Below are 27,748 nucleotides of genomic sequence, written 5' to 3'. Positions count from 1 at the left end.
ACTGCTTGTTTTATTTAGCAATTTTTCGAAGTAATTACTCCATCCTTCAAGGATATCTTTTTCTCCCGTTTTAATGTCGCCTTTATCATCTCTAAGTCCTTTTACAGCACTCTTTCGTCCATTCCTAAGCTTCTACAACATCCTCCAGAATATTTTGCCACCTTCTTGATATTTATTTTCTATGTTCTTGCCAAAGTCTTCCCATGACTTTTGTTTAGCTAGTTTTGCACAGTGTTTAGCTTTCGTACATTTGTCTCTGTATTCTCTAAGAACACAAGCAAACTTATTTGTCAGGAACTTTTGATATGCTTTCTTCTTTTCCTTCACTGCCTCTTTAACTTCTTGTGTCCACAATGCAGTTCTGATTTTTCTTTCCTTGCAGACAACCTCACCACATGCTTCTCTGGCTGAATCAATCTGGGTTTTCTTCAAGGCTTGCCATTCAATCTCCAAGGTTTGGTTGCTGTTCTCAAACTCTTTCATTTTTTCTTCAATAATCTTTGTGTACTTTAGTCTACAGTTCACATCTGAGAGCTGCTCAACTTTTATTCACTTTAAAGCTTTCTTACACGTTATTCTTTTCAATATGAAATTCAATTTTATCCTGCTCAAGACTAAATGGTGATCACTTCCAATTTCAAATCCTCTGTACACTCTGGTGTCCTGCACCAGGGAGAAAACATCATCACTATCAACAATAACATAGTCAATGAGACTTTTCTTATTCCTTCCCTCTTCTCTCCATGTGAATTTGTGCACATTTTTATGTTGGAACATGGTGTTAGTAATAACCATGTCTATGTCCTGAGCAGAAATCCAACAGGTATTTGCCATTATAATTAGCTTTGCTCTTTTCTCCAAATTTTCCCAAAATATTTTTGTATGTCTGACAATCATTTCCTACTCTGCTATTTAGATCTCTAACAAAGACCAACTTTTCCTTTTTCACTGTATCAGTTGCTTTCTCTAAAAACTCAAAAAAAATTCCTCTACTTCTACCTTAGTAGAACCTTCTGTGGGGCCATAGGCACAAATAAGTCTCATTATCTAGTTCCCCATTCTCATATTTGCCCACATCACTCTACTTGAGACTACCTGCCATTCAAGAAGATTAGCCTCATATTTTGTGTTGAATACTATGGCTACTCCTTTTCCTTGATTGTCATTGCCTGAATATAATTTGTATTTATTGCTCAAAAAGATCTCCCCAGAGATCTTGAAGATCTCTGGTGAGATCTTTCTGAGCAATAAATAAAAAATGAAGATGAAGAGAAAGCCTTAAACTCTTCCCCACAAAAACCAACCATATGGCTGCACTATGTTGATGATGTGTTCGCTATTTGGCCACACGACTCTGATGCACTCCTCTCCTTCCCAACACACTTAAACAATCAACACCCCAGAATCAAATTGACCCTGAAAGAAGAAAAAAACAACTGCCTTCCTTTCTTAGACACACTCGTCTCCCGCCAGCCTGATGGAACCTTGGTTTTCTCAGTCTATAGAAAACCATCCACACAGGCTGATACATTCACCAACAATCCCCCCTCCTCACAACAGTATGGAGTCATTAAGACACTACACAACAGGGCTAAACTTATCTGTTCAAATGGCAATGCCTTAACCACAGAACTAAACCACATTCTCAACATTTTCTCAGCAAATAGCTACCTCCCCAAAAAATATTGAAACCAAGAACCTCCCCCCCCTTTCCTGCCTCACAACAAGGATTACTCTAAATCCATCACCATACCCTATATCCAAGGCACCTCTGAAAAAATTACAAAAATCCTAAAAAAACGTGACTTAACTTCTTGTTACAGACCTTATAAAAAATTGACATCCCTTATCCGCTCCACTAAAGAACAACCTCCCCCCTAGACCTACCTGGTGTATACCAGGTCCTTGCAGCTGTAAGCTGTCCTACTTTGGCCAAACAGGCAGGACAGCTAATATCAGAATTTCAGAACACAAGGACTACATCCGGTTTCACCAACAGCCACTCTGGTCTTGCAGACCATGCGCTGGACACCCACCATAGAATACGGTGGAAGAAAGCCAAAATAATACACCGGAGTAAATTCAAATAAGAAAGGCTTTTCATGGAATTAGCCTCAGCCCTAAAAAACAATCCAAACCTCAACAAATTTGGTTGCATGAGACTGCCCCAAATTTGGGAAACCTACATCAGAAGACCTTCAGCCCAATCGCCCAAGAATACCAACATTTCCCGCTAGGCGGCACCATCAGGACTTTTAGGAGAAAGAATAGCTTCCTGCTTCATCCTCATTTACTGTTTGTTGCACTTGAGTGCATGTGTCTTGTTTTTAAGTTCCTGTGAAAATGGCAACATGACGTTGCCGAAATATTGGAAGTGTATTAAAATTTATATTAATGTATATCCTAGTATACGTTGTAATTTCCTTAAGCTGTTTAGTAAAAATGCATAACCAACGTCTAAGCCTTTCCAAGAGAAAAAGATCTCACCAGTTTTTGTCTTTTTTGTTTCAGTCACCCCTATTATGTCGATCTGGTACTTATCTAATTCCTCAGCTAGCTCCATGTCTTTGCCATTCAGGCTTCTTACGTTGATAGTACCGATCTTTAACTCTGGTGATGTTGAGTTGGGGTCTGTTTTCAGATTTGTTCCAGTAGCTGACTTTTCACTGTTTGCCCTGGTTCCCTGACAAAAACAACGGGGGGGGGGGGGCCTTGTTTAACCGGGCGACATCCCAGCCGGCATGAAAATTTGTTGTGTTGTACCATCATTTTGTATTTTGGTTTAAGCCAATAAGAATACAATTTGGTCGGCTAAATCCCAAATTGCCAGCTTATCCTTGTACGCTCAGTATTCAGGTAGATACCCAGCAGGGTGCACCGTGAGAAGGTGAGGATTGGACATTAGGTCAGAAGCCCTGGTCTGTTCTCTGCATTCCTTTAAAAGAATGTGGAGGTCTCCTCTCAGTTATACAGCTTTCACCATTAAGCACCCTACTATGTATTGCTCTAACTAATATTCCATTAATCCCATATAATTGTAGTATTTTAACAGCTTCCCTCTGGGAATCCAGACATATGGCCTTTTCTACATCTACAAAACTTGAGTACAGATAGTTGTTATATTCTAGTGATTTCTCAACTATTTGTCTTAAAGTGAAAATCTGATCATGGCAGCCTTTATTTGCTTGAACCCAGTGTGTTCTTCTCCATATTTCTCTTCTACAATTTTTCTCAGTCTCTTTTCAAGTATGCTTGCATACATCTTTCCTGGAATACTTAATAGAGAAACTCCTCTGTAATTTTCACTATGAGGGCCGTACTCCGATCATCTGGAATTTGACCTTTGAAAAGGTTCTCTGAATTATGCAGTGTAGCCACTGCAAAATTTATATCTCCATATTTGAACATTTCTGGCCAAGTATCATCTACTCTGCCTTTCACACATTTCTAGTTTTTAATGACTTTTTTCCTACCTCAGATACTGATACGTACATTTCATTTAACAGCTTTTGAAAGTAATTACTCCAGACATCTAGAATATCTTGCTCTTCACTTTTCTTGTCACCTTTATCATCATATTTGATTCTTTTTACAGTACTCTTCCTCCATTTCTAAACTTTCTCAATAGCCTCCAGAATATTTTCCTGATATTTACATTCTATATTCTTAGGGAAGTCTTCCCATGACTTTTGTTTAGCTACTTTTATGCATAGCTTAGCTCGCTTACATTTTTTTTTTTTTTAGCATACCGAAAGTTCCTAGCAACTCATCTGCTAAGAACTTTCGGTATGCTTTCTTCTTTTCTAGGACTCCTTCTTTAACCTCTTGTGTCCATCATGGTGCTCTTATTTTTCTATTCCTGCAGACAACTTCCCTACATGCCTCCCTAGCTAAATCAATCAATGTTTTCTTCAGTATTTGCCACTGAGAGTCTGAAGTTTGGCTCTTGTTTTCGTAACATTTAATTTTTTCTCCAATAATATTTGTATACTTGAGTCTACAGTTTACCTGTAAAAGCTACTTAACTTTAATTCTTTTTAAACCTTTTGTACATAGTTCGTTTCAATGTGATATTTTTATCCTACTCAAAACTTGCTTGCATTCCATTTATTTACATAATGAAGTAACTACAGGAAAACCTCGCTTAATGCAATTAATTAATCCATCAATTAATGTGTGTTAACTGATGGATGAATTATAATTCATCCATTAGTTAATGCAAATTTGAAAAAAAAAAAATTATAAACTATAAAGAAAAAATTATAAAGAATTAAGAGGATAAAATCATCAAAGTTAATAAAAATCAATTGCTTAAATTTTTATTTAATGTCTAAACATTTGATTGAGCTACTTTTTTTTTTTTACAAAAAATTAAGTAAAGATGTTTGAATAGTGCTTGACTTTTTCATCTTGCCATGCAATTTGTGATAGATTGGAATTGCTTTATCAAGATTTTGGCAGACTTCGAAGCTTCATTCCATATCAGGATCAGCAAACAAAATTTCCTTAGCATGCTCAATGTAATTGAAAACTATACTGCTCAAAACAATTAGGGAAATTCTTGTTGTTATTCTTGTTAAAATTATTTCACACTAAAATGTATAATTTGTTAAATTTGTAATAAATATCAATTATTTAAACAATATCTCATCAATTACACCCTATCCACAAGTAAGAAATATTTATTCATATATAAAGTACCCAATAGTTAATTATTTGCAGAAATTTATAATTATCCGACAAATTAAAATATCTCCTAATTGTTTTGAGCAATGTAGCTCAAGTTTTTTTGCAGTTAGCTTCTTAGTCATAACATTCTCTTCTTGTTTGCACTCCTTATCCTCTTCTTCTTCATATGAATGCTGTTCTTCTAGCTGAAGGAGATTATTTTAGCTTAACTGTTCTGAATTGGAATCAAGCAAGTTTCTCACATCTTCATTATCCAGTTCATCAAATCCAAGTTCTTTTCCAATTGTGCCGATTTCTTCAAGATTTCTTCTAATGCAAGTGACCCTAGAAAGGGTCACTTGCATTAGTTCATGCTAGTGATCGCCGATACTTTATAGTTTGCTATATTCAGCAAGAAACTCAAAGATTGGAATCAGAGAGTTTCATGCTATATTCAGCATGAAACTCTCTGATTCCAATCTTTGAGTTTCTTATTCGGTTTTGAAACAATGTGGGATTTTATATCCCCTTAATTTAAATATTGTTTATATCACCAAAATGAAGCTTATTAGCTCTTTATATTTAAGTAACTTAATGGTTGCACCTGTTTGGAAACTCGTATAGCAGAGTATATAAGTTCTTTTCGCTATACACTTTGGTATTATTTTGGTCTACCTACTCACTGATGAAGCCTCAAAAAAGGCTGAAACCGGTCTGGGTAGTGACCTCCTACCATAATGTAATAACGGCATACATTTCCTAGGAAATGTGTTTTTACATTATGGAAAATACCTAAGAATAGCGATCTGAACTTTCCCCACTCCTTGCGGATATGTCTGATGTTATGCATTAAGGGAAGGGCCACTACCCAGACTAGTTTCGACCTTTATTGAGGTCTCTTCAGTGGGAGCCAGGCCCAAGTGGAGATATCAGGCAGAAGCATTAGCAGGTCATCTCTACCTATAGAAATTGCCAATTGGTGTGCCACCCTTTTTTAATAATTTACTCTGAATTTAGAGAAAGATGTTGAAAGTTTATTTTTCACTTGGTTAGAGTATAATAAATTTAGTTTAATCCTTTATCCAAGTGTGAGCAAACAAAGTTTGCGCCAGAACCAAGTGAAAAATAAACTTTCAACATCTTTCTCTAAATCCAGAGTAAATTATTAAAAAAGGGTGGCACACCAATTGGCAATTCCTATAGGTAGAGATGACCTGCTAATGCTTCTGCCTGATATCTCCACTTGGGCCTGGTTCCCACTGAAGATACCTTAACAAAGGTCGAAACTAGTCTGGGTACTGGCCCTTCCCTTAATGCATAACATCAGACATATCCGCAAGGAGATGTGTTTTGCATTATAGGAGATATTGAGATAGGAGTGTTGGTATCTTGCTCCACCTTTGCAACGAGTTGCCTTGGTGTTGTACCACCTTAACCCAGTCCTGAAGATACTTTCAGGCGCAAACTTTGTTTGCTCACACTTGGATAAAGGATTAAACTAAATTTATTATACTCTAACCAAGTGAAAAATAAACTTTCAACATCTTTCTGTAAATCCAGAGTAAATTATTAAAAAAGGGTGGCACACCAATTGGCAATTCCTGTAGGTAGAGATGACCTGCTAATGCTTCTGCCTGATATCTCCACTTGGGCCTGGCTCCCACTGAAGAGACCTCAATAAAGGTCTAAACTAGTCTGGGTAGTGGCCCTTCCCTTAATGCATAACATCAGACATATCCGCAAGGAGATGTGTTTTGCATTATAGGGGATACTGAGATAGGAGTTGGTAGCTTGCTCCACCTTTGCAACGAGTTGCCTTGGTGTTGTACCACCTTATACTTTCAGGCGCAAACTTTGTTTGCTCACACTTGGATAAAGGATTAAACTAAATTTATTATACTCTAACCAAGTGAAAAATAAACTTTCAAGAACTTTCCCCACCTTTGCAACGAGTTGTCCGGTATTGCACTACGTACTAGGTTCACTTGCATTAGCTCACACTAGTGATCGCCGATACTTTATAGTTTGCTATATTCGGCATGAAACTCTCTGATTCCAATCTTTGAGTTTCTTATTCGGTTTTGACTAAATGAATGAAGATTGTTTGGAGGCCATATTGGGATGAATTTGAAGATGGAAACACAAAATTTGAAGACTGGAAACACAATTTTTTGTTTCCATAACCAACAGTCCATAACAATTTTTAGAAGTTTACAAATACTATGAATCTGTGTTAAAAACAATTTAATACTGTTATAATGTTCAAACCCCCCCCCCCCCCAAGTGTCTTGTTGTGCTTGCTATGTAAGGATTACCTTGATTACCTTCATGGACCTGTGGTTTCAGTCCGGATTTCTCCATGACTGCAGGTCGTAAAGAGTCCAGCTATTCCTGTCTTGGGCCTTTCTTCTCCATTTTCTTCCAACTTTCTTAATCATTAGGTCTTCCCACCTTAAGGCTGGTCTTCCAGGTTTCCTTTTGGTATCTCTAGGATACCAGTTTTTAACTCTGACTGTCCATCTGTTGTTTCTCATTCTGGTGAGATGTCGTGCCCATCTTCTTTTGCTGTTGTAGATTGTTTTTAATATATCTGTGAGTCCAGACTTCTTCCTGATTTCTGTGTGTCTTACATGGTCTATTTTGTTTATATTGTATAAGTATTATATTGCTATGTAAGGATGCATGACTCAAACCCAAACTTAATATAAATTTTGAATCCAGCACATAAATTAATCTTAAACTCTTTTGTAGTTTACAAAAATATATCAATATAAATGAAGGGAAAAATATGGGGGAGGCTTTTGCCCAGCAGCAGGATTCTACATGTTGACAACAACAACAACAAATGAAGGCAGACACTATTACAGAACGTTTGGTGTGAACCCCCAAGGGGTTTGCAAACAATCAGTTTGGAACCTATGGTCTAAAGGTTTAGATTTTGCATTAGTTTCAAAAACTATTCTTATCATGGGCTTCATGTGTTCAGTATTGATAAAAGTCTTCACAAGATCCCTTATTCTACTGAATTCGTTTTCAGGCAGCAAACATCATGTTAAAATTTGTACCTCCTCCAGCCAATCTTTCCTTTTATGAAACTGTGGTTCTATCATCTCTAAAGTGCAATAAGAATATCGTTATAACCAAAACTGAAAAGGGACATGCTATTGTCATTCATGATAAAAAATAACTATTTCAGGAAACTTAAGCTTTTACTTTGGGATCATTCCACATATAGATGGATCTCCAGAGATCCTATATTCAGTCACAAATTAAGAAACTAAATAGTCTTCTGATTTAAAAAAAAATTTGAGTTCATTATGATGATAAGTAGAAGCAGTGATGGCTCTCCCTGTATTAATTTTCTTCCTGTAAACTGAAGACTTTCATTAGAATGTCTTTAGACGAGCAAGGAAAGGAAGGCTCTTACTGTCTTTCACTTCACAAGTATATTTAATTATTCGATGGAGAGGATTAATTTTGTGAAGAAAAACACTGAAGGGTTCCAAACAACAAAGATGTCATCAACAATGGAACCATAGAGAGAGAGAGAGATGGTATGTTGTTCAATGCATTCCATGTAATGATTTGCTACAGTAGCAGAACCTAAAACCTACCTTAGCAGTTCCTATAATTTGCTTGCATACTTTATTATGGCAGGAAAGCAGCCTGCATTTATAGCAAAATTTAATTATTTCACAATATCTGGAGGTAAATTATTTCATAGTAACTCTAATGAATCCTGTACGAAAATATTTGTGAAAAGTCTGAAAGTTAGTTATCATCATCATCATCATCATCATCATCAAATTCCTGCCATGTACCCTCAAGTGGTGTACAGGATATGACAGTATTACATGAAAAGATTACATCATTACTAACTTTCTATCTACAATTTTCCTCCAAATTAGTCTGTTACTTGTCAAGACTCCAACATTATCAGATCTTATATTTCTATCGTCTAAGGCACTTTGTACCGTATCAATCCACCTATATCTTGGTCTTCCTCTGGGTCGTTTTCCTGCCAACCTGGCAGAGAACACTTGTTTTGCTAATCTTTCCTCTCCCATTCTATTTAAGTGACCATACCATCTGAGATTAGCTCTGCTAACTCATTCCTGGATGCTGACAATGTCAAGTTCTTTCCTAATATCCTCATTTTTAATATGATATTGCCATTGATGCCATCTGTTCACGCCTCTAATCTTTCTCAGGACTCTCATATCTGCGGTCTCTAGTCTTTGGTCAAGTGTTTTACTTCTGACCCAACTCTCAGATCCATAAGTTAAAATTGGTTTGAACACAGTCTTGTATACAGCTAATTTAGTGTTCCGACTAATTTCTTTCTTATTCCATATGAATTTATTCAATTGACTTCCCACGATACCAGCTTTGCTGATTCTGTTGTCTATTTCTATATTTAGTTTACCATCTTCAGTAAAAATTGTGCCTAAGTAGCTGAAATGTTTTACTTGTTCCACAGGTTCTCCATTCACAACACAGTTGACATTTTCAATGATTCTGCCTATTTTCATTGTCTTTGTCTTTTTATTGCTGACCTTCATACCATATCTATTACAACAGCTATTCAATTTAGTCAGAGAATCTTGCGGACTTGTAGCGGATTTATTTAGAAGTATAGCATCATCCGCATAAAGCATAGTATTGACATTAACATCTCCAATTTTGTATCAGGTTTAATACCACTTTCCTTCATAATGTGATCAACATAGATAATGAATAACAGAAGGGATAATATACATCCTTGTCTCACACCAGATTTAACATTAAACCATCTTCCTGTACTTCCTTCAATTCTAACTGCTGACTCACAACTCAAATAAAGACTAAGTATTGCTTGATATAATGCCCCATTGACACCATATAACTGCAGCGTATTGAATAGCTTCTCTCTTAGCACCTTGTCATATGCCTTTTCCAAATCGACAAAACTTAAATACAGATCTTTGTTATATTCCCATGCTTTCTCGACTATTTGTCGTAAAGTGAAGATCTGATCCTGACAGCCTCTATTTGGCCTGAATCCAGCTTGTTCTTCACCAAGCTTTTCTTCCACAATTCTTCTCAACCGTTTCTCAAGTATACTTGCATAGATCTTGCCAGGAACACTCAGTAGGGAAATACCTCTGTAATTCTCACATTCAGTTTTATTTCCCTTTTTATATATGGGTACTATGAGAGCTCTACTCCAATCATCGGGAATTCGTCCCTCTGTCCAGGCTTTCTGAACTATGCAGTGCAGCCACTGTAAGACTCTTATACCACCATACTTCAGCATTTCTGGTCGAATATCATCTACTCCTGCTGCCTTTCCACATTTCAAGCCTTTGATGGCTTTTTCTACTTCAAGTATGGATATGTATTCCTGACTGCATGCCTGGTCAGTGTTTTTTATCACTGTGCTGTCATCACTGCTTGTTTCATTTAGCAGTTTTTCAAAGTAATTACTCCATACTTCAAGGATATCTTTTTCTCCTGTTTTCATTTCACCTTTATCATCTCTAATTCCTTTTACAGCACTCTTTCCTCCATTCCTAAGCTTCTTCAACAACCTCCAGAATATTCTGCCACCTTCTTGATATTTATTTTCTATATTCTTGCTAAAGTCCTCCCATGACTTTTGTTTAGCTAGTTTTACACACTGTTTAGCTTTCTTACATTTGTCTCTGTATTCTGTAAGAGTAAAAGCTGACTTATTTGCCAGGAACTTTTGATATGCTTTCTTCTTTTCCTTCACTGCCTCTTTAACTTCCTGTGTCCACCAGGGAGTTCTGATTTTTTTATCTTTGCACACAACCTCACCACATGCGTCTCTGGCAGAATCAATCAATGTTTCCTTCAGAGTTTGCCACTGAATCTCCAAGGTTTGATTCCTGTTCTCAAACTCTTTCATTTTCTTTTCAATAATATTTCTGTATTTTAGTCTACAGTTTACATCTGAGAGCTGCTCAACTTTTATTCGCTTTAAAACTTTCTTACATGTTATTCTTTTCAATATGAAATTCAATTTTATCCTGCTCAAGACTAAATAGTGATCACTTCCAATTTCAAATCCTCTGTACACTCTGGTGTCCTGCACCAGGAAGAAAACATCACTATCAACAATAACATAGTCAATGAGACTTTTCTTATTCCTAGCCTCTTCTCTCCATGTGAATTTGTGCACATTTTTATGTTGGAACATGGTGTTAGTAATAACCAGTCCATGTCCTGAGCAGAAATCCAACAGATATTTGCCATTATTATTAGTTATAGGTTTGTAAATTCAAATCTAAAACTACACAAATTAAAAGTTAGTCGTTAACAACAGAATACCAGAAATCTCGTTTAAATCTTCAGCATTTTTAATTGTGAGAGTTAGCAATCAAAAAAAACTCGTGACAAATGTATGGAAAGTTTGCAAACTGGACAGCCAATACAATATAATAGATATTTAAAGGAATGTTTCTTTGGGAATTTTTGGAATTATAGAAAGCCTACAAGTTCTAGTATAATGCAAATAAATATTTTTTTATTATCATCAAATTCCTGACATGTACCCTCAAGAGGTGTACCGGATATGATAGTACTATATGAAACACTTACATCATTACTAACTTCCTATCTACAATTTTCCTCCAAATCAATCTATTACCTGTCAAGTCTTCAACATTATCAGATCTTATATTTCTATCTAAGGCACTTTTTACCATATCAATCCACCTATATCTGGATATTTTTCCTACCAACTAGCAGAGAACATTTGTTTTGCTAATCTTTCCTTTCCCATTCTGTTTAAGTGACCATACTACCTGAGATTAGCTCTGCTAAAACACATTCCTGGATGTTAATAATGTCAAGTTCTTTCCTAATATCCTCGTTTTTAATATGATATTGCCATTGATGCCATCTGTTCACACCCCTAATTTCTCTCAGGCCTCTCATTTCTGTGGTCTCTAGTCATTGGTCAAGTGTTTTATTTCTGACCCAGTTCTCAGATCCATAAGTTAAAATTGGCTTGAACACTGTCTTGTATACAGCTAATTTCATATAAATTTATTCAGTTGACTTCCAACCATACCAGCTTTGTTGATTCTGTTGTCTATTTCCATATTTCATTTACCATCTTCACTAAAAATCGTGCCTAAGTAGCTGAAATGTTTTACTTGTTCTATAGGTTCTCCATTAACAATGCAGTTGATATTTTCAATGATTCTGTCTATTTTCATTGTCTTTGTCTTGTTATTGCTGACCATCAAACCATATCTGTTACAAGAGTTATTCAATTTAGTCAGGGAATCTTGCAGACTTATTTAGAAGGTATAGCATCATCCGCATAAAGCATAGTATTGACATTAACATCTCCAATTTTGTATCAGGTTTAATACCACTTTCCTTCATAATGTGATCAACATAGATAATGAATAACAGAAGGGATAATATACATCCTTGTCTCACACCAGATTTAACATTAAACCATCTTCCTGTACTTCCTTCAATTCTAACTGCTGACTTACAACTCAAATAAAGACTAAGAATTGCTTGATAATGCCCATTTACACCATACAACTGTAGCACTTTGAATAGTTTTTCTCTTGGCACTGTCACATGCCTTTTGCAGGTCTGCAAAACTTAAATACAGAACTTTGTTATATTCCCACAATTTCTCAATTATTTGTCGTAAAGTGAAAATCTGATCCTGACAGCCTCTATTTGGCCTGAATCCAGCCTGTTCTTCACCAAGCTTCCCTTCCACACTCCTTCTCAACCGTCTATCATCAAGTATACGTGAATAAACCTTACCAGTAGAGAAATGCCTCAGTAATTCTCACATTGTTTTATTTCCTTTTTTTTTTATATTTGTACTATGAGGGCTCTATTCCAATCATCTGGAATATGTCCCTCTGTCTGGGCCTTCTGAACTATATAGTACAGACCTCCATACTTTAACATTTCTGGTTAAAAATAATCTACTCTCTCACCGCCTTTCCATATTTCAGGCTTTTGATGATTTTCTACTTCAAGAATGGATATGTATTCCTGATTGCATGCCTGTTGAGTATTTTTTTAACACTATGCTGTGATGTTTCATTTAGCAATTTTTAAAAGTAATTATTCCATACATCAAGGATAATTTTTCTCGAGTTTTCACGTCACCTTTATCATTTCTAATTCCTTTTACAGCACTCTTTCCTCTTCCATTTGTGAGCTTTTTCAACAGCCTCCAGAATATTTTGCTACCATCCTGATATATATTTTCTATGTTCTTGCCAAAGTCTTCCCATGATTTTTGTTTAGCTAGTTTTACACAGTGTTTAGCTTTCTTACATTTGTCTTTGTATTCTCAAGGAGCACAAGCTGACTTATTTGACAGGAACTTTTGATATGCTTTCTTCTTTTCCTTAACTGCCTCTTTAACTTCCTGTGTCCACCATGGAATTCTGATTGTTCTATCCTTGCAGACAACCTCACCACATGCCTTGCTGGTTAAAATAATCAGTTTTCTTCAGGACTTGCCACTGAATCTCCAAGGCTTGGTTCCTGTTCTCAAACTCTTTAATTTTTTCTACAATAATGTTTGTGTATTTTAGTCAACAGTTCATATCTGAGAGCTGCTTAACTTGTATTTGCTTTAAAACTTTCTTACATGTTCTTCTTTTCGATATGAAATTCAATTTTATCCTGCTCAAGACTATATGGTGATCACTTCCAATTTCAAATCCTCTGTACATTCTAGTGTCTTGCACCAGAGAGAAAACATCACTATCAATAATAACATAGTCAATGAGACTTTCCTTATTCCTTGCCTCTTCTCTCCATGTGAATTTATGCACATGTTTATGTTGGAACATTGTTTTCTTTATAATAGAATTATAGCTATAAAGATTAATTCATAACTTTCTAGTAATTTACAGAAAGTGAGTTTGTTATAATAGTGTTTGCTATAGTAAGAATCAATGCTATAGTAAGTCTTTGGATATATTCAGTGGTGAGCTATGGAAATTTTAACAAAGGGCTCGCATCGTCGAGCAAAAAAAAAAAAAAAAGCCTAACTTGGCCCTTATAATACTTATATTGCGACTTTGTAGAGCTTCTAACAGATATGATAATTCCTGTAGGATATCAATCATTAATGCTAGATCTTTTAAAAATTCCAAATTGAGAAGTCGGTTTAAAAAGCCCTTTATATTTATCGTTCGATGCAAAATGCTTGCATAAAACTGGGTAATTTCTCCACAAAGCAAGAGCCGTTCGTAAACTGCAAGCTGCCCATCGTGGTCAACGGCTGATCTTTAAAATTTCGATACCAAGGTCATTTTGCAATCGTATTTAATTCTCGTTGATTTTTTGGTGATTGATGATAAAAAGCATATAATTTATCCATAAATATTTCAAAATGATTTATTTCTTTAATGTTTTTTATCGAATCGTCTAATGCTAAGTGTAAACGACGAGCGCAATGCCAAATCAAACATTGGGAAATTTTTGTGGAAGTTTGATTGCAACACCTGATTTGTTTCCTAACATTACACTAGCTCCATCAGAACAAAATGCAATGAAATGATTTTTTACATTGTTAGAAGAAAATCCATATGAATTTAAAGTAGCAATTATAGTAGCATGTATACATTCCATGGTGGTATCTTCCAGTTCTACAAGATTATTAAACAAGAAGAACAAGTCGCTCACAAATATAAATAAAAATTAACAAAGGGCTCATGTGAGCCCCTTATAGCTCACCACTGGACATATTGATATAATTTCATTTAATTATTTCATGCTCTTTTTAAAAAAAAGCAAATCTCATGAAAAAGAGAACAGTACATAAACAGATATAAGGTCCAAACTAATAAAATTTTCAGATTCAGAATTTTTAATTAATTGTAATGAACCTTGGAACACTTCACATAATAAATCCTTGTAATAAGCATTCATGAAACATACAAAATTATAAAAAATATCTCACCTGTTGTCATTAGTATGCCATTTGCTATCAACCAATTCACAGAGAGAATTAAAATATTCTACATAATAGGACCACTGATCTGGTCTGGAAATACAATATAAATTGTTTTTACTTATTCATGTCTATATATTTATGTGTAATTGTTTTCAAAAAGTATTATTTGCTCTTAGATTTTAAATTAACAAGCAAATTTTTAGTCAAACCATGTACTCTAAAACTTCATTTAACACAGTAGAAAATAATTATAAACTGAACAATATAAGGGAAGAGAATCAGATAAATAACATTCCAGACATAAGACAAGAAATATTGTAACTTCCTTAAGGACTATTATGAATTGCTAGAGTGCTGCATAAAGGGAAGAGGAATTAATACAAAGGCAAAAACAGTAAAATTCAAAATCAATATGAAAGGTGAAGATTAAAAACGAAGGGAAATGTAAACAAACATATTGGATTAGAGTAATGAATATGATTCTTCTTCACCCGCAGTCTATGTAGATCATTGAGGCACTGTAAAAGTGACAGTCCTAACAGTCTTTCCAGCTGTTTCAATCTTAGGATCTCCTTAACAAGGTGGAGAACAAAAAATTAGTCCATTTTATACTACTATCTAACCAGGTGATTCTAGGTTACCTTTCATTTTTTTTTTTACCAGAAGTCAAGTACTAGTGCTATTTTAGGTAAACTATAAATGATCTATCCATCAAAACTGTTTTTGATGTATTTTAGTGATGATAATTTCTTGAATTCTGGTAATGGAGTGGATTTTCCTTCTAACTTCATTATTTGTTTTGTGTGTGTGTGGTATCCTCAGTTTTCTGTAGCACATCATCTCAAAGGCCAATAATTTTTTCTCATCCTCCTTTAGCAATATCCAATTATCAGATCCATGCAGTAAGACAAAATTAACAAGGGTGTCGATGAAGTAAGTCTTGTAGTTAGCTGTATTTTATTATCCTTCCAAAATAGCTATAACCTCTGAAGGCCAATGGTTGTTTTATCAATGCATGCTGTAGTATCATGTTTAGATCGGTGATCTCTGTATTGTAAGCATCCCAAGTAGGTGAATCTTTCTATTTCTTCCAATTTTTCATCAACTAAAATTTTCATAAGTTTATTGAATGAAAACATTATTTATGATTAGTGAATGCTGATCTTTAATCCATAATCACTAAGTGCCTTAGAAACTATGAATTTCTTGTAACTGATGTTCATTCTCTGCTATTAGGTAAATGTCATTGGCAAACCAGAGATTATTGATTTTTTTGCCACCAATTCTAATATCACTGTTTTTCCCAAGTTTATTATATATTTTATAATAAGTTTATTATATATTCCAAATATTCAAAAAGTATCAGTGAAAGTATGCAGACTTGAAGCTCACCTCTTTCCATTTTGAAAGGTTTGCTGTAACTGTCATTAATTTATTATTATTATCATTATTACATGACACCTCCAGGAAGTCCAAAGACTCATCAAGGGGGGGGGGGGGGAATTACCTACTCTACAACAAACCAAGCAGTTACAGCAGCCTTATGACATGGAGCAATGTCTTGCTGAAAGAGGCAATGGTCAATTCTGTAGAAACACCACAAAGTAGGAAACACTGCATTGTCCAGAATGTTCAAACACCTTTTGGAGTTCAACTCAAACCACAAACAGAGGTTTGAGGCCAAACCACAAAAAATAGATCCATAACATCACACAGCCACCTCCAAATTTCAGAGCTGAGATTACACACTCTGGTAATAGGTTCACTGAGCATCTACAACACCCACAACAATCCATCTGCTTGATAGAGGACGTAGCTTGATTCGTCGCTCAATAACACAGCTTTCCAAGTTTATGTTCCACTGATGCTACACGTTGGTTAGAGTAATGTGAGGGCTTGTATATTGCAGTCCTACTGTGGAGACCTGCATTGTGAGCCTCGGTTCTGAATGTTTTGTGTAGATTTGTGTCCCAGTTGATATCCAGAATTCTGAGTTCAACGTGTCGGTCGACAAATGGCAAGTTTCACATATTATCCTTGTAGCACCCTACACTCATGTTTGGTGAGCATGGTAGGTTGTCCACTGCAGGTAGCACTTGCAATTGACTCTTTGTGTTTCCATCTCGGTATGGTATAATTAACTGTTGACCTGGGATGTCCCAATTCATCAACAATTTGCACACACAGATAGGTCTGCAATGTGGCATCCTATCACAATGCCTCTTCCAAACTCTGTCATTTCCCTTCTCGCAGCCATTTCACCCAGACACAGTTGCACTAAGTTGAGAGGAGCATCATATTCCTGCAATGTATACTGACTACCAATATGACTTGTTACATGGAATGATGCACCTTGCCCATGGGGATCTCTGCTGACTTCTTTCCAAGCAGTGTATGACATGTATGGGTAAGTTGTTAAGGGGGAAAAGGTAGAACCTATTGCTATAATTTTTTAGTAGCTGGAGGATGGGCTGCAGCGATAAACAGTGATGACAAGACCGTTTCAAAGAAGAAATGCAAAAGAAATGAAAGAGGACAACAAGAATGTGGTGCACAGAAAGGGTAAAGCTAAAGTCTGCAAGGATATTAATAGCCACTTGTGTTTTTACAGACTTTACAGACTTAGAGGAAAGTGAAGGAATGATAGTGTCCAAATCAGTAAAACAGTGTCCACAAAAATACCTACAGATGTCAATCTCATGTATAATTTTCCACTAAATTTTAATAAATAGTCCAGGTATTTGGCTTCAACTAATGGCTGATATTAGGACTATGCAGATCAGTCCCTCTGCACCTCCTATTGCAATATGAAAGACAATTATAAAAATTATAATCTAGATCAGGGTTTCCCAAACTTCTTGCTAAAGTGGAGCCCTAAAGCAAGTAATGTTTTTTTGCAGAACCCTCACAACTCAATCTTTAAAATAAACATGAAAAAAAAATGAAGAAATCAATAAACATTCACCATTTTACAATTTAGTGCTCTATAAATTAAAAAAATGCTAGTTCATTTTAATTACTACAGTGAAGGATTTGTTTTGAATTGCAGACTTTTTCAAAGTCTGGTATGATGGCTGTCTCTTGTAGCATCATATCATTGCATGACATCATCGATTCATTAATTTTAAAAAAAAAATAATAATAAATAAGAGAACGTTTTTAAACAAGATTCGCAGAGCCATAGAATTTCAGTTGTGGAGCCCTAAGGCTCCGCAGAGCCCACTTTGGGAACCCTGCTCTAGATCATTTCCACAGAACTGCAAATACTGTATATTATCGGGTATAATGCGAAAAATTTATGGTAAAAAATATTACTTAAAGTTAGGGGTTCGCATTATATGCGGATCCTAAAAAATATAACATCTTATTAGACTTGCACACACAATATATACTACCTAATGCCTATGCAACCAAATCTACTTGACCCACTCGCATTCGCGACCGAGCGTGCATCATATCTGAGCATAAAGCCAGTAATGTAAGTAGTGCTAATGATAGAGCACAGTTAGGTATATCAGTTTAAACACAGTTCATTTTAAATATTATTCGTTAAACAAACCTAGCCCGAAAATGAGCCAACAGAAACGTAAATGTTCATCTTTTGAAGCAGGATTAAAATTGCGTGTCGTGCAGTTTGCAGAAGAACATAATAACAGTGTTGCTATGAGAGAATTTGGGGTAGCAGAGAGTAATATTAGACTTTGGCATAAGCAAAAAGACAGTCTTGAAAAAATCCCCAAAACGAAACGTGCCCATCGTGGAGATGTAACATTCTTTCCAGAACTCGAAGAAGAGCTAAATAAATAGATTTTGAGGCAACGAAAGGTGGCATTATAGTAACAAGAAATACAATTCGTTTTCGAGCTCTACAACTCAAGAATGGTAAATTCAAGGACACACCAGGTATTTCATCTTTTCTTGCTTTGCCTGAACGCAAAGCATTAACATTACGACACCGAACAAAAATTGCGCAGAAGTTACCAAAGCAGCTTGAAGAAAAAGTGCAGTCCTTCCATAAATTTATCATAAAATTACAGAAGTGTCACGGATATGAAATTTCCCAAATTGGCAATATGGATGAGATGCCCATGTACTTTGATATGCCTGAGAATCGAACAGTAAACTCAGTTGGTAAAAAGGGTGTCTTCATAAAAACAATGGGACATGAAAAAAACACATTTTACCATTGTTCTAGCATACATGGCAGATGGAACCAAATTAAAGCTGACAGTGATATTTAAAAGGAAGAAAATTCTGAAGCATATGAAATTTCCACCAGGTGTAATTGTTCGCACTAATCAGAAAGGTTGGATGGATGAAGAAGGTGTACAATTGTAGCTGGATCAAGTATGGAGCATACGTCCAGGAAGCTTGTTACGTCAATAAAGCATGCTAGTCTGGGATATGTTCCAGGTGCATTTAACGCAGGCAAGCAAAGAGAAAGCATGTGAGCTACGTACAGACCTGTGGTCTAACTTCCGTTTTGCAGCTGCTTGATGTCAGCTTGAATAAGGCATTTAAAGATCACGTACGTGAAAAATGGAGAGAATGGATGTCATCTAGTTTGGTGAAGCTGACAAAGGGTGGGAATTTTCAGAAGCCTGAGATCACCCTAGTCACCAGCTGGGTTAAAGAAGCATGGGATTCGATACCACCTGAAATGATTCAACGCTCATTTCTTAAATGTGGAATAAGTAATTCAATGGATGGATACGAAGATCACGTCATATAAGAAAGTGAGGATGACACACAACAAAATGGAGAGCATGAAGACGATGACGACAACTGTTACGCTGATGACACAATCCCTACAGATGAATTTATAAATGAAATGTTTGATGACTCAAAAGATGAAGAATTTAAAGGATTTTGACATTTTGTTTTAAAATAAATATTTCTTTCGTTAATTCGTATTGTATTATTTATAATTTTATGGAACAAGATTAACAGATCACTTTATATGTGGCCATGGCATTTTAGGGCTAGTTTTCAAACAAAATTTCTAGTTCGCATTATACGCGAAAATATACGGTAATACATGCAACACATAGTTGTTCAAAAATATCAACTCAACGTTTGTTTATTTTTCTGGCCACTACAAAGAATTCTAGTCCAAACCAGGAGTTTGGACTAGAATTCTTCCCACACCATCCAGTTATATTGATGGAATGATACAGCCATGTAAATAATGTTCACACTGGCAATTGTCGTAACTAAACATATCCATTAAGTTAAGGGGATAATAAATCCCTCATTATTTTAAAGCCAGATACGAAACTCGGAGATCGAAATCTAAGAGTTTCATGTCGAAGAACTATCGGCGAGTCCAAGTGTAAGTCAACACCTGGGTGGTACAACACTAGGGCAACTTGGAGCAAAGGTGGAGCAAGCTCCATCACTATCCTTAATATTTTCTCATAATGTAAAACGCAGCTCCTAGGAGATGTATTACTGTTTTACATTATGAGGAGAGGTCACTACCCAGACCGGTTTCAACCTTTATTGAGGTCTCATCAGTGAGTAGGTAGACCTGGATAATACCAAGATTTAAGTGAACCGAACTTACAAATACCCCTACTAACGAATGGCCAGACGGTGTACCCATATATTATTATTAAGAGCCAAGAGGCTATTTTTCCAGCAGCATAAATTAAGTTAAGGAGATAATAAATCCCTCATTATTTTAAAGCCGGATACGAAACTTGGAGATCGAAATCTAAGAGTTTCATGCCGAAGAACTATCGGTGAGTCAAAGTGTAAGTCCTACTCACTGATGAGACCTCAACAAAGGCCGAAACACCGGTCTGGGTAGTGACCTCTCCTCATAATGTAAAACAGTAATACATCTCCTAGGAGCTGCGTTTTACATTATGAAAAAATAGTAAGGATAGTGATGGAGCTTGCTCCACCTTTGTTCCGAGTTATCCTAGTGTTGTACCATCCAGGTGTAGACTTATGCTTGGACTCGCCGATAGTTCTTCAGGATAAAAACTCTTAGATTTAGATTTTGATTTCCAAATTTCTTATCCGGCTTTAAAATAATGAGGGATTTATTATCCCCTTAACTGAATTTACGCCGTTGGAAAAAATAGCCTCTTGGCTCTTTATCGTAAACATATCCATCGAATGTCTGATTATATCTCCTGATTTGTCTCTCTAGTGCAGCTTTTCTATACTCAGGAATTTCTAATCCAAACATCTATAGAGATCTGTACTATAGTGTTATCCACCAAACTTCATAGCCTTATTTCCATGGAAAATCCTACTGAGTACAAACCAAACATCATTTCTAGTGAGAGAGTTCACAATACACTACAAAGAGGAGGGCAAAACACTATGAGAGGGAATCTTTAAAGTTCTGATAAACACTTTTAACAAAAATGATATTAAAGCAACTGATATAACCACAAGAAAGAACATAAGAGGATACAAGATTATAAGAAGGTAGGTTACCGTCATACCTCTGCTACAGTCTTTCATGTGGTTATATCAATTTCTTTAATAACAATTATTCTAGCTGTTTATCAGAACTTACCAGACTTCCCCTCATATGTCCTTTGAATTCTCCCTCTAAAAAAAAAATATATATATATATATATATATATATATATATATATATATATCATATAATGAAAAGAATTACTTCTTTAATTTATACATTTTCTTTGTAAATCATTCATCGCAGATCAACTAGGAGTTACAGCAGTAACTCCAAGTTGATCTGCTCTGAATTAAAGAAACAGGAGAAAACAAAACAAAACAACAAAAAAAAAATATATATATATATATATATATATTAATAATAATTTGTACTGAAAAGTAACTGGCAGGGGATTTGAACATATATGGTAGGCCATTAAACTACTTAACTCATTCCAAGATTCTAACTAGCAAAAATATTGCATTTAATGTTCGAACCAACAGCAAATATCATTATTAAAGAATCAAAATCAATGACCTATTATTCATCATCAATTTGCTGATATGTACCCCCAAGAGTTGTTCAGGTTACTATGACAGCAATAATTGATTCTCATCATCATGAAATTCCTGACTTGTACCTTGAAATGGAGTACAATCGATATTACATACATCGATTACAGACAATACATTGATTTGGAGGAAAATTGTTGATAGGAATCTAGTAAATGATGTAAGTTCTCATGATAGTACTACATGAGAACTTACATCATTTACTAGATTCCTATCAACAATTTTCCTCCAAATCAATGTATTGTCTGTAATCGATGTATGTAATATCAAGACTCCAACATTATCAGAACTTATATTTCTATCTTCTAAGGCACTTTTTACTATATCACTGCACCTATATCTTGATCTTCCTCTGGGTCTTTTTCCAGCCAACCTAGCAGAGAACACTTGTTCTCCTAAACTTAGATTAGCTCTGATCATAATGTGTAATTATTTCTGAATATCCTCATTCTTAATATGATATTGCCATTGAGCCAACTGTTCGCACCCAAATCTTCCTCAGGACTCTTATATCTGCAGTCTCTAGTCTTTGGTGAAGTGTTTTATTTATAACCCAGTTCTCAGATCCATAAGTTAAAATTGGTTTGAACACTGTTTTGTGTACAGCTAATTTCTACAGTTAAGTTTTGACTAATTTCTCTCTCATTCCATATAAATTTATTCAGTTCACTTCCAACCATACCGGTTTTGCTGATTCTGTTGTCTATTTCCATATTTGATATACAGTCTTCACTAAAAAATTGTGCCTAAGTAGCGGAAATGTTTTACTTGTTCTCCATTCAAGATGCAGTTAATACTTTCAATGCTTCTGCCTATTTTCATTGTCTTTGTCTTGTTATTGTTAATTTTCATACCATATCTATTACAACAGTTATTCAATTTAGTCAGGGAATCTTGCGACTTGTCATCACCATCAAATTCCTGCCATATACCCTCAAGGGTTGTACATGATATGATAGTACTACATGAAAAATTTACATCATTACTAACTTCCTATCTACAATTTTCCTCCAAATCAGTCTGTTACTTGCCAAGACTCCAACATTATCAGATCTTATATTCCTATTGTCTAACGCACTTTATACCATATCAATCAACCTATATCTTGGTCTTCCTCGGGGTCATTTTCCTGCCAACCTGGCAGAGAACACTTGTTTTGCTAATCTTTCTCACCCATTTTGTTTAAGTGACCACACCACCTGAGATTAGCTCTGCTAATGCATTCCTGGATGCTGACAATGCCAAATTCTTTCCTAATATCCTCATTTTTAATATAATATGAGCATTGATGCCATCTGTTCACACCTCTAATCTTTCTCAGGACTCTCATATCTGCTGTCTCTAGTCTTTAGTCAAGTGTTTTACTTCTGACCGAGCTCACAGATCCATAAGTTAAAACTGATTTGAACACTGTCTTGTATACAGTTAATTTAGTGTTCCGACTAATTTCTCTCTTATTCCATATGAATTTATTCAATTGACTTGTTACCATACCAGCTTTGTTGATTCTGTTGTCTATTTCCATATTTAATTTACCATCTTCACTAAAAATCGTGCTTACTTAGCTGTTTTTCTTGTTGAACTGTTTTACTTGTTGCACAGGTTCTCCATTCACAATGCAGTTGACATTTTGAACAGTTCTGCCTATTTTCATTGTCTTTATCTTTTTATTGCTGACTTTCATACCATATCTATTACAACAGTTATTTAATTTAGTCTGGGAATCTTCCAGACTGGTAGCAGATTAATTTAAGTATAACATCTTCCGCATTAAGCAAAAAGCAAACATTAACATCTCCAATTATGATATCTTTAATACCACTTTCCTTCATAATGTGATCCATATAGATAATGAATAACAGAGGGGATAATGTACATTCTTGTATCACACCATATTTAACATTAAATCATCTTCCTGTACTTCCTTCAATTCTAACTGCTGACTTACAACTCAAATAAAGACTAAGTATTGCTTGATATAATGCCCCATTGACACCATGTAACTGTAGCATATTGAATAGCTTCTCTCTTGGCACCTTGTCACATGCCTTTTCCAGATCGACAAAACTTAAATGCAGATCGTTGTTATATTCCCATGACCTCTCAACTATTTGTCGTAAAGTGAAGATCTGATCCTTACAGCCTCTATTTGGCCTGAATCCAGCTTGTTCTTTATCAAGCCTTTCTTCCTCAATTCTTCTCAACCGTTTCTCAAGTATACTTGCATAAATCTTACCAGGAACACTCAGTAGGGAAATACCTCTGTAATTCTCACATTGTTTTATTTCCCTTTTTATATATGGGTACTATGAGAGCTCTACTCCAATCATTGGGAATTCGTCCCTCTGTCCAAGCCTTCTGAAGTATGCAGTGCAGCCACTAAGACTTTTATACCACCATACTTCAGCATTTCTGGTCGAATATCATCTACTCCTGCTGCCTTTGCACATTTCAAGCCTTTGATGACTTTTTCTACTTCAAGTATGGATATGCATTCCTGACTGTATGCCTGTTGAGTGTTTTTTACCACTGTGCTATCAGTGCTTGTTTCACTTAGTAATTTTTCGAAGTAATTACTCCATACAACGTGGAATTACCGTGCTGGTAAGTATGAAAAGCTTAGGAGATTGCTTGGTTCAGTGCCTTGGCATGTAAAACTGCAAGAGCTGGATGTTGATAGTGCATAGGAAATGGTCAAGGAGCATTTGCAGGAGGTAATGGCTGACTCTATACCTAGAGTCCGAATAGTAAATCAAGTAGGGATTAAATGGATGAATAACACCATTAAGCCTGAGCTGCAAAAAAAGAAACCACTGTGGAGGGAATTTAAGGAAAAAGGTGACCTGTATGCTCACGAACTGTATAAAGTGCAGGCCAGAAGGGTGAAGAGTGTGCTAAAAAAAGCAAAAGGGGATTATGAGAGGAAATTAGCCATGCAAGCTAATGAGAATCCCAGTTTTTTTCAATATGCTGCAAGTAAGAGAAAAACTGTATACGGCAGAATGATTTTAAGGAATACCAATGGTAGGGAGGTCACTGTATCAGTTGATATAGTGGAATTACTGAGTGAGCACTTTGCAAGAGTATATCATCCAGGTGGTGACATTGAAGGAATGAAGAAATCATTAGTTTATACAGGAATTGTGCTGAATGAAATGGAGGTGAATAGTCTATTACAGAACCTTAATGTGAATACATCTGTGGGATTGGATGGTATACTGGCTCGAGTATTACGTGAAGCGGCTAAAGAATTATCAGTGCCCTTCACCATGTTGTTTAATCTGAGTCTCGAGTCTGGTTTAGTCCCAAAGGTGTGGAAAGAGGGGGAAAATAGTTCCACTGCATAAAGGAGGATCCAAGACTACTGATACAAATTACCAACCGATCAGCATATCAGGAGTCATTGTCAAGGTCTTGGAGAAAGTAGTCAAGGGAAAAATACAGGAATGGATTGATGAAAATGAGATACTGTACAGGGACAGCATAGCTTTGTGAAGGGTAGATCATGCCTCAGTATCTTACTTAAGTTTTATAACACAGTGATGGCTGAACTGGTAGGGGTAATGGGTTTACAGTGATTCTGCTGGACCTGGCTAAGGCCTTTGACAGGATACCAAATGGAATTCTAATCTGTAAACTGCAACATATGGGGATGGATACAGGGTTGGTGAAATGGATAAGTGGGTGGTTGATGGAGAGATATCAGAGAGTAGTTTATTCAGGAGTAGAGTCCAAAAGATGGCCTGTGACTAGTGGTGTGCCACAAGCTTCTGTTCTTGGACCACTACTATTTAATTTGTTCATTAGCGATATAGGAAAGGATCTGAGAAGAACAGTTCATTTGTTGTTGATGATGCAAATTTGAGTAGGGCAATAGTGAATGCAGATGATGTCAGAATTTTGCAGGATGATTTGGATAGGTTGGAGGACTGGGCTAAGGAGAATGGATGTCAATTTAATGTGGCAAAATGTAAGGTTATGCATTTTGGGGTGAAAAGATTAGCAGCAGTATACCACATTGGTGGAATGGTACTCCAGTAGATTGATGAGGCCAGGGATTTGGGAGTGTTGGTTAATAAGAAGTTGAAGTTTAGGAGGCACATTGCAAAAGTGGCTAAATCAGCTCATCAAATCACTTGGCTGCTAAAAAATACATTGACGAGAAGAGACAAGCAAGTTACTGTTCCTCTGTATCGAGCCTCAATAAGACCACATCTCGACTACTGTGCCCAGATTTAGTCGCCTAGGTTTCTTTTAGATGGGGAGGAGGAGGAGGTTCCTCTCCACCTCCTCCCCATCTAGCAGGTCTATGGAATGAACCTTATGAGAACAGGTTGAGGATTTGTGGGTTGCAGAAATTGGTTGATAGGCAGAAGAGGGAGGATATGATTGAGGCATTCAAATTACTGAAGGGTTTCTATAGGATTAATTCAGAGGATATTTTTTTGAGAACTGGACCGGTGGTCGGAGGACTAAGGGCCATCCATGGAAGCTGGGCAAGAGTGTGGTTAGTAAAGGTGTTAGAGCTAGTTTTTTTACTTTTAGGGTTGTGAATGAGTGAATAAGCTGCCAGAGTCTGTTGTGAGTGCTATGACTGTGAATAAGTTCAAGGCAAAGTATGATAGATACTGTGTGAATGTTGAATAGTTGATGAACATGATGTTCAGGGTCTCCCTCGACGAGTCTAAGGACTCCTTGGAGTTGCCCGTAAAGATAATAATACTTCAAGGATATCTTTTTCTCAAATTTTCATGTCACCTTTATCATCTCTAACTCCTTTTACAGCACTCTTTCCTCCATTCTAAACTTCTTCAAGAACCTCCAGAATATTTTGCCACCTTCTTGATATTTATTTTCTATGTTTTTACCAAAATCCTCCCATGACTTTTGTTTAGCCAGTTTTACACAGTGTGTGTTTGGCTTTCTTACATTTGTCTCTGTATTCTCTAAGAGCACAAGCTGACTTATTTGCCAGGAACTTTTGATATGCTTTCTTCTTTTCCTTCACTGCCTCTTTAACTTCCTGTGTCCACCTTGGAGTTTTGATTTTTCTATCCTTGCAGACAACCTCACCACATGCCTCTCTGGCTGAATCAACCAGGGTTTTCTTCAAGACTTGCCACAGAATCTCCAGGGTTTGGTTCCTGTTCTCAAACTCTTTCATTTTTTCTTCAATAATCTTTGTGTACTTTAGTCTACAGTTCACATCTGAGAGCTGCTCAACTTTTATTCGCTTTAAAACTTTCTTACGTGTTCTTCTTTTCAGTATGAAATTCAATTTTATCCTGTTCAAGACTAAATGGACTATCAATCAAGACTACCCAGCTCAAGTAATTATCAGCTTGCATTAATAAAACTTTTTTCTTCCCGATTCCAGAACAACACATTCCCCCTTTAGGTGGTAAATGATTTTTTCACTAGATGTGAGACCTACAACCTTGAATGAGAGTGTGAAGTGGCTTAAAAAAACTGTATGGGAGTACCTGGATTATCAAATATTTAACCTGTTTGAGTAAGAGAGAATAACAAATAATATAGATGCCGAACTTTTTAAGGGGACGTAAGAGTCAAAATAAAAGGGTGAGGGGATCCTCCTAGCTGGTATGGAAAATTATATGTTACTATCAAAGGGAAATTAGTCTCAGTTAACAGTTTGATCAACTAAACAAAATGCTAGTCAATCCTTGTTCATTCATCAGTAAAGTATAGATGCTTAATGATGTTTTTCACAAGAAGTGAATTAGGAACCAGTTGGTTCTCCACATTTATTGCAAAGAAGTGGAAAGCTTTACTTATGCTAAAATATATAATGGAATATATATTTTCTTTAACCATGTAAAAGTGCCGATATCAAGAATAACCACCGAGCACTTTTCACATCAAGTAAGTTTGATAAAACTACAAAAACATATTTTATATATAGAAGAAGCTTAATATAAAGCTCCTCAATGTGTTATATATGTATTACTTGTAATACATATAATAATATAATACATACATATTTTCTACTTCTTATGGGGAGGAAAAAACAAAATATAGACCACTCCAACCACTGTAGTATGTTTACAGATTGGATTATCTATAATTCAATTTGCTCACAAATCATCTCTGATTAGAAGCAACTATTCA

At 35.9% G+C, this 27,748-nt stretch overlaps 1 protein-coding gene across 1 annotated transcript in view; it reads right to left on the bottom strand.

Annotated features, from left to right (window-relative positions):
• psidin (phagocyte signaling impaired) overlaps positions 1 to 27,748 on the bottom strand; it is a 321,893-nt gene that overhangs the window by 187,044 nt on the left and 107,101 nt on the right. Inside the window, exon 8 of the mRNA XM_090399962.1 lies at positions 14,633 to 14,716. Coding sequence (XP_090256088.1) covers positions 14,633 to 14,716 — 84 coding nt within the window. The remainder of the gene's footprint in view (positions 1 to 14,632; positions 14,717 to 27,748) is intronic.

The sequence above is a fragment of the Typopeltis vanoorti genome, chromosome 11, assembly GCF_054136105.1.
Source record: "Typopeltis vanoorti isolate ZY-2024b chromosome 11, IOZ_Tvanoo_1.0, whole genome shotgun sequence".
Lineage (NCBI taxonomy): Eukaryota > Metazoa > Arthropoda > Arachnida > Uropygi > Thelyphonidae > Typopeltis > Typopeltis vanoorti.
This window is presented reverse-complemented; position numbering and strand designations above follow the sequence as displayed.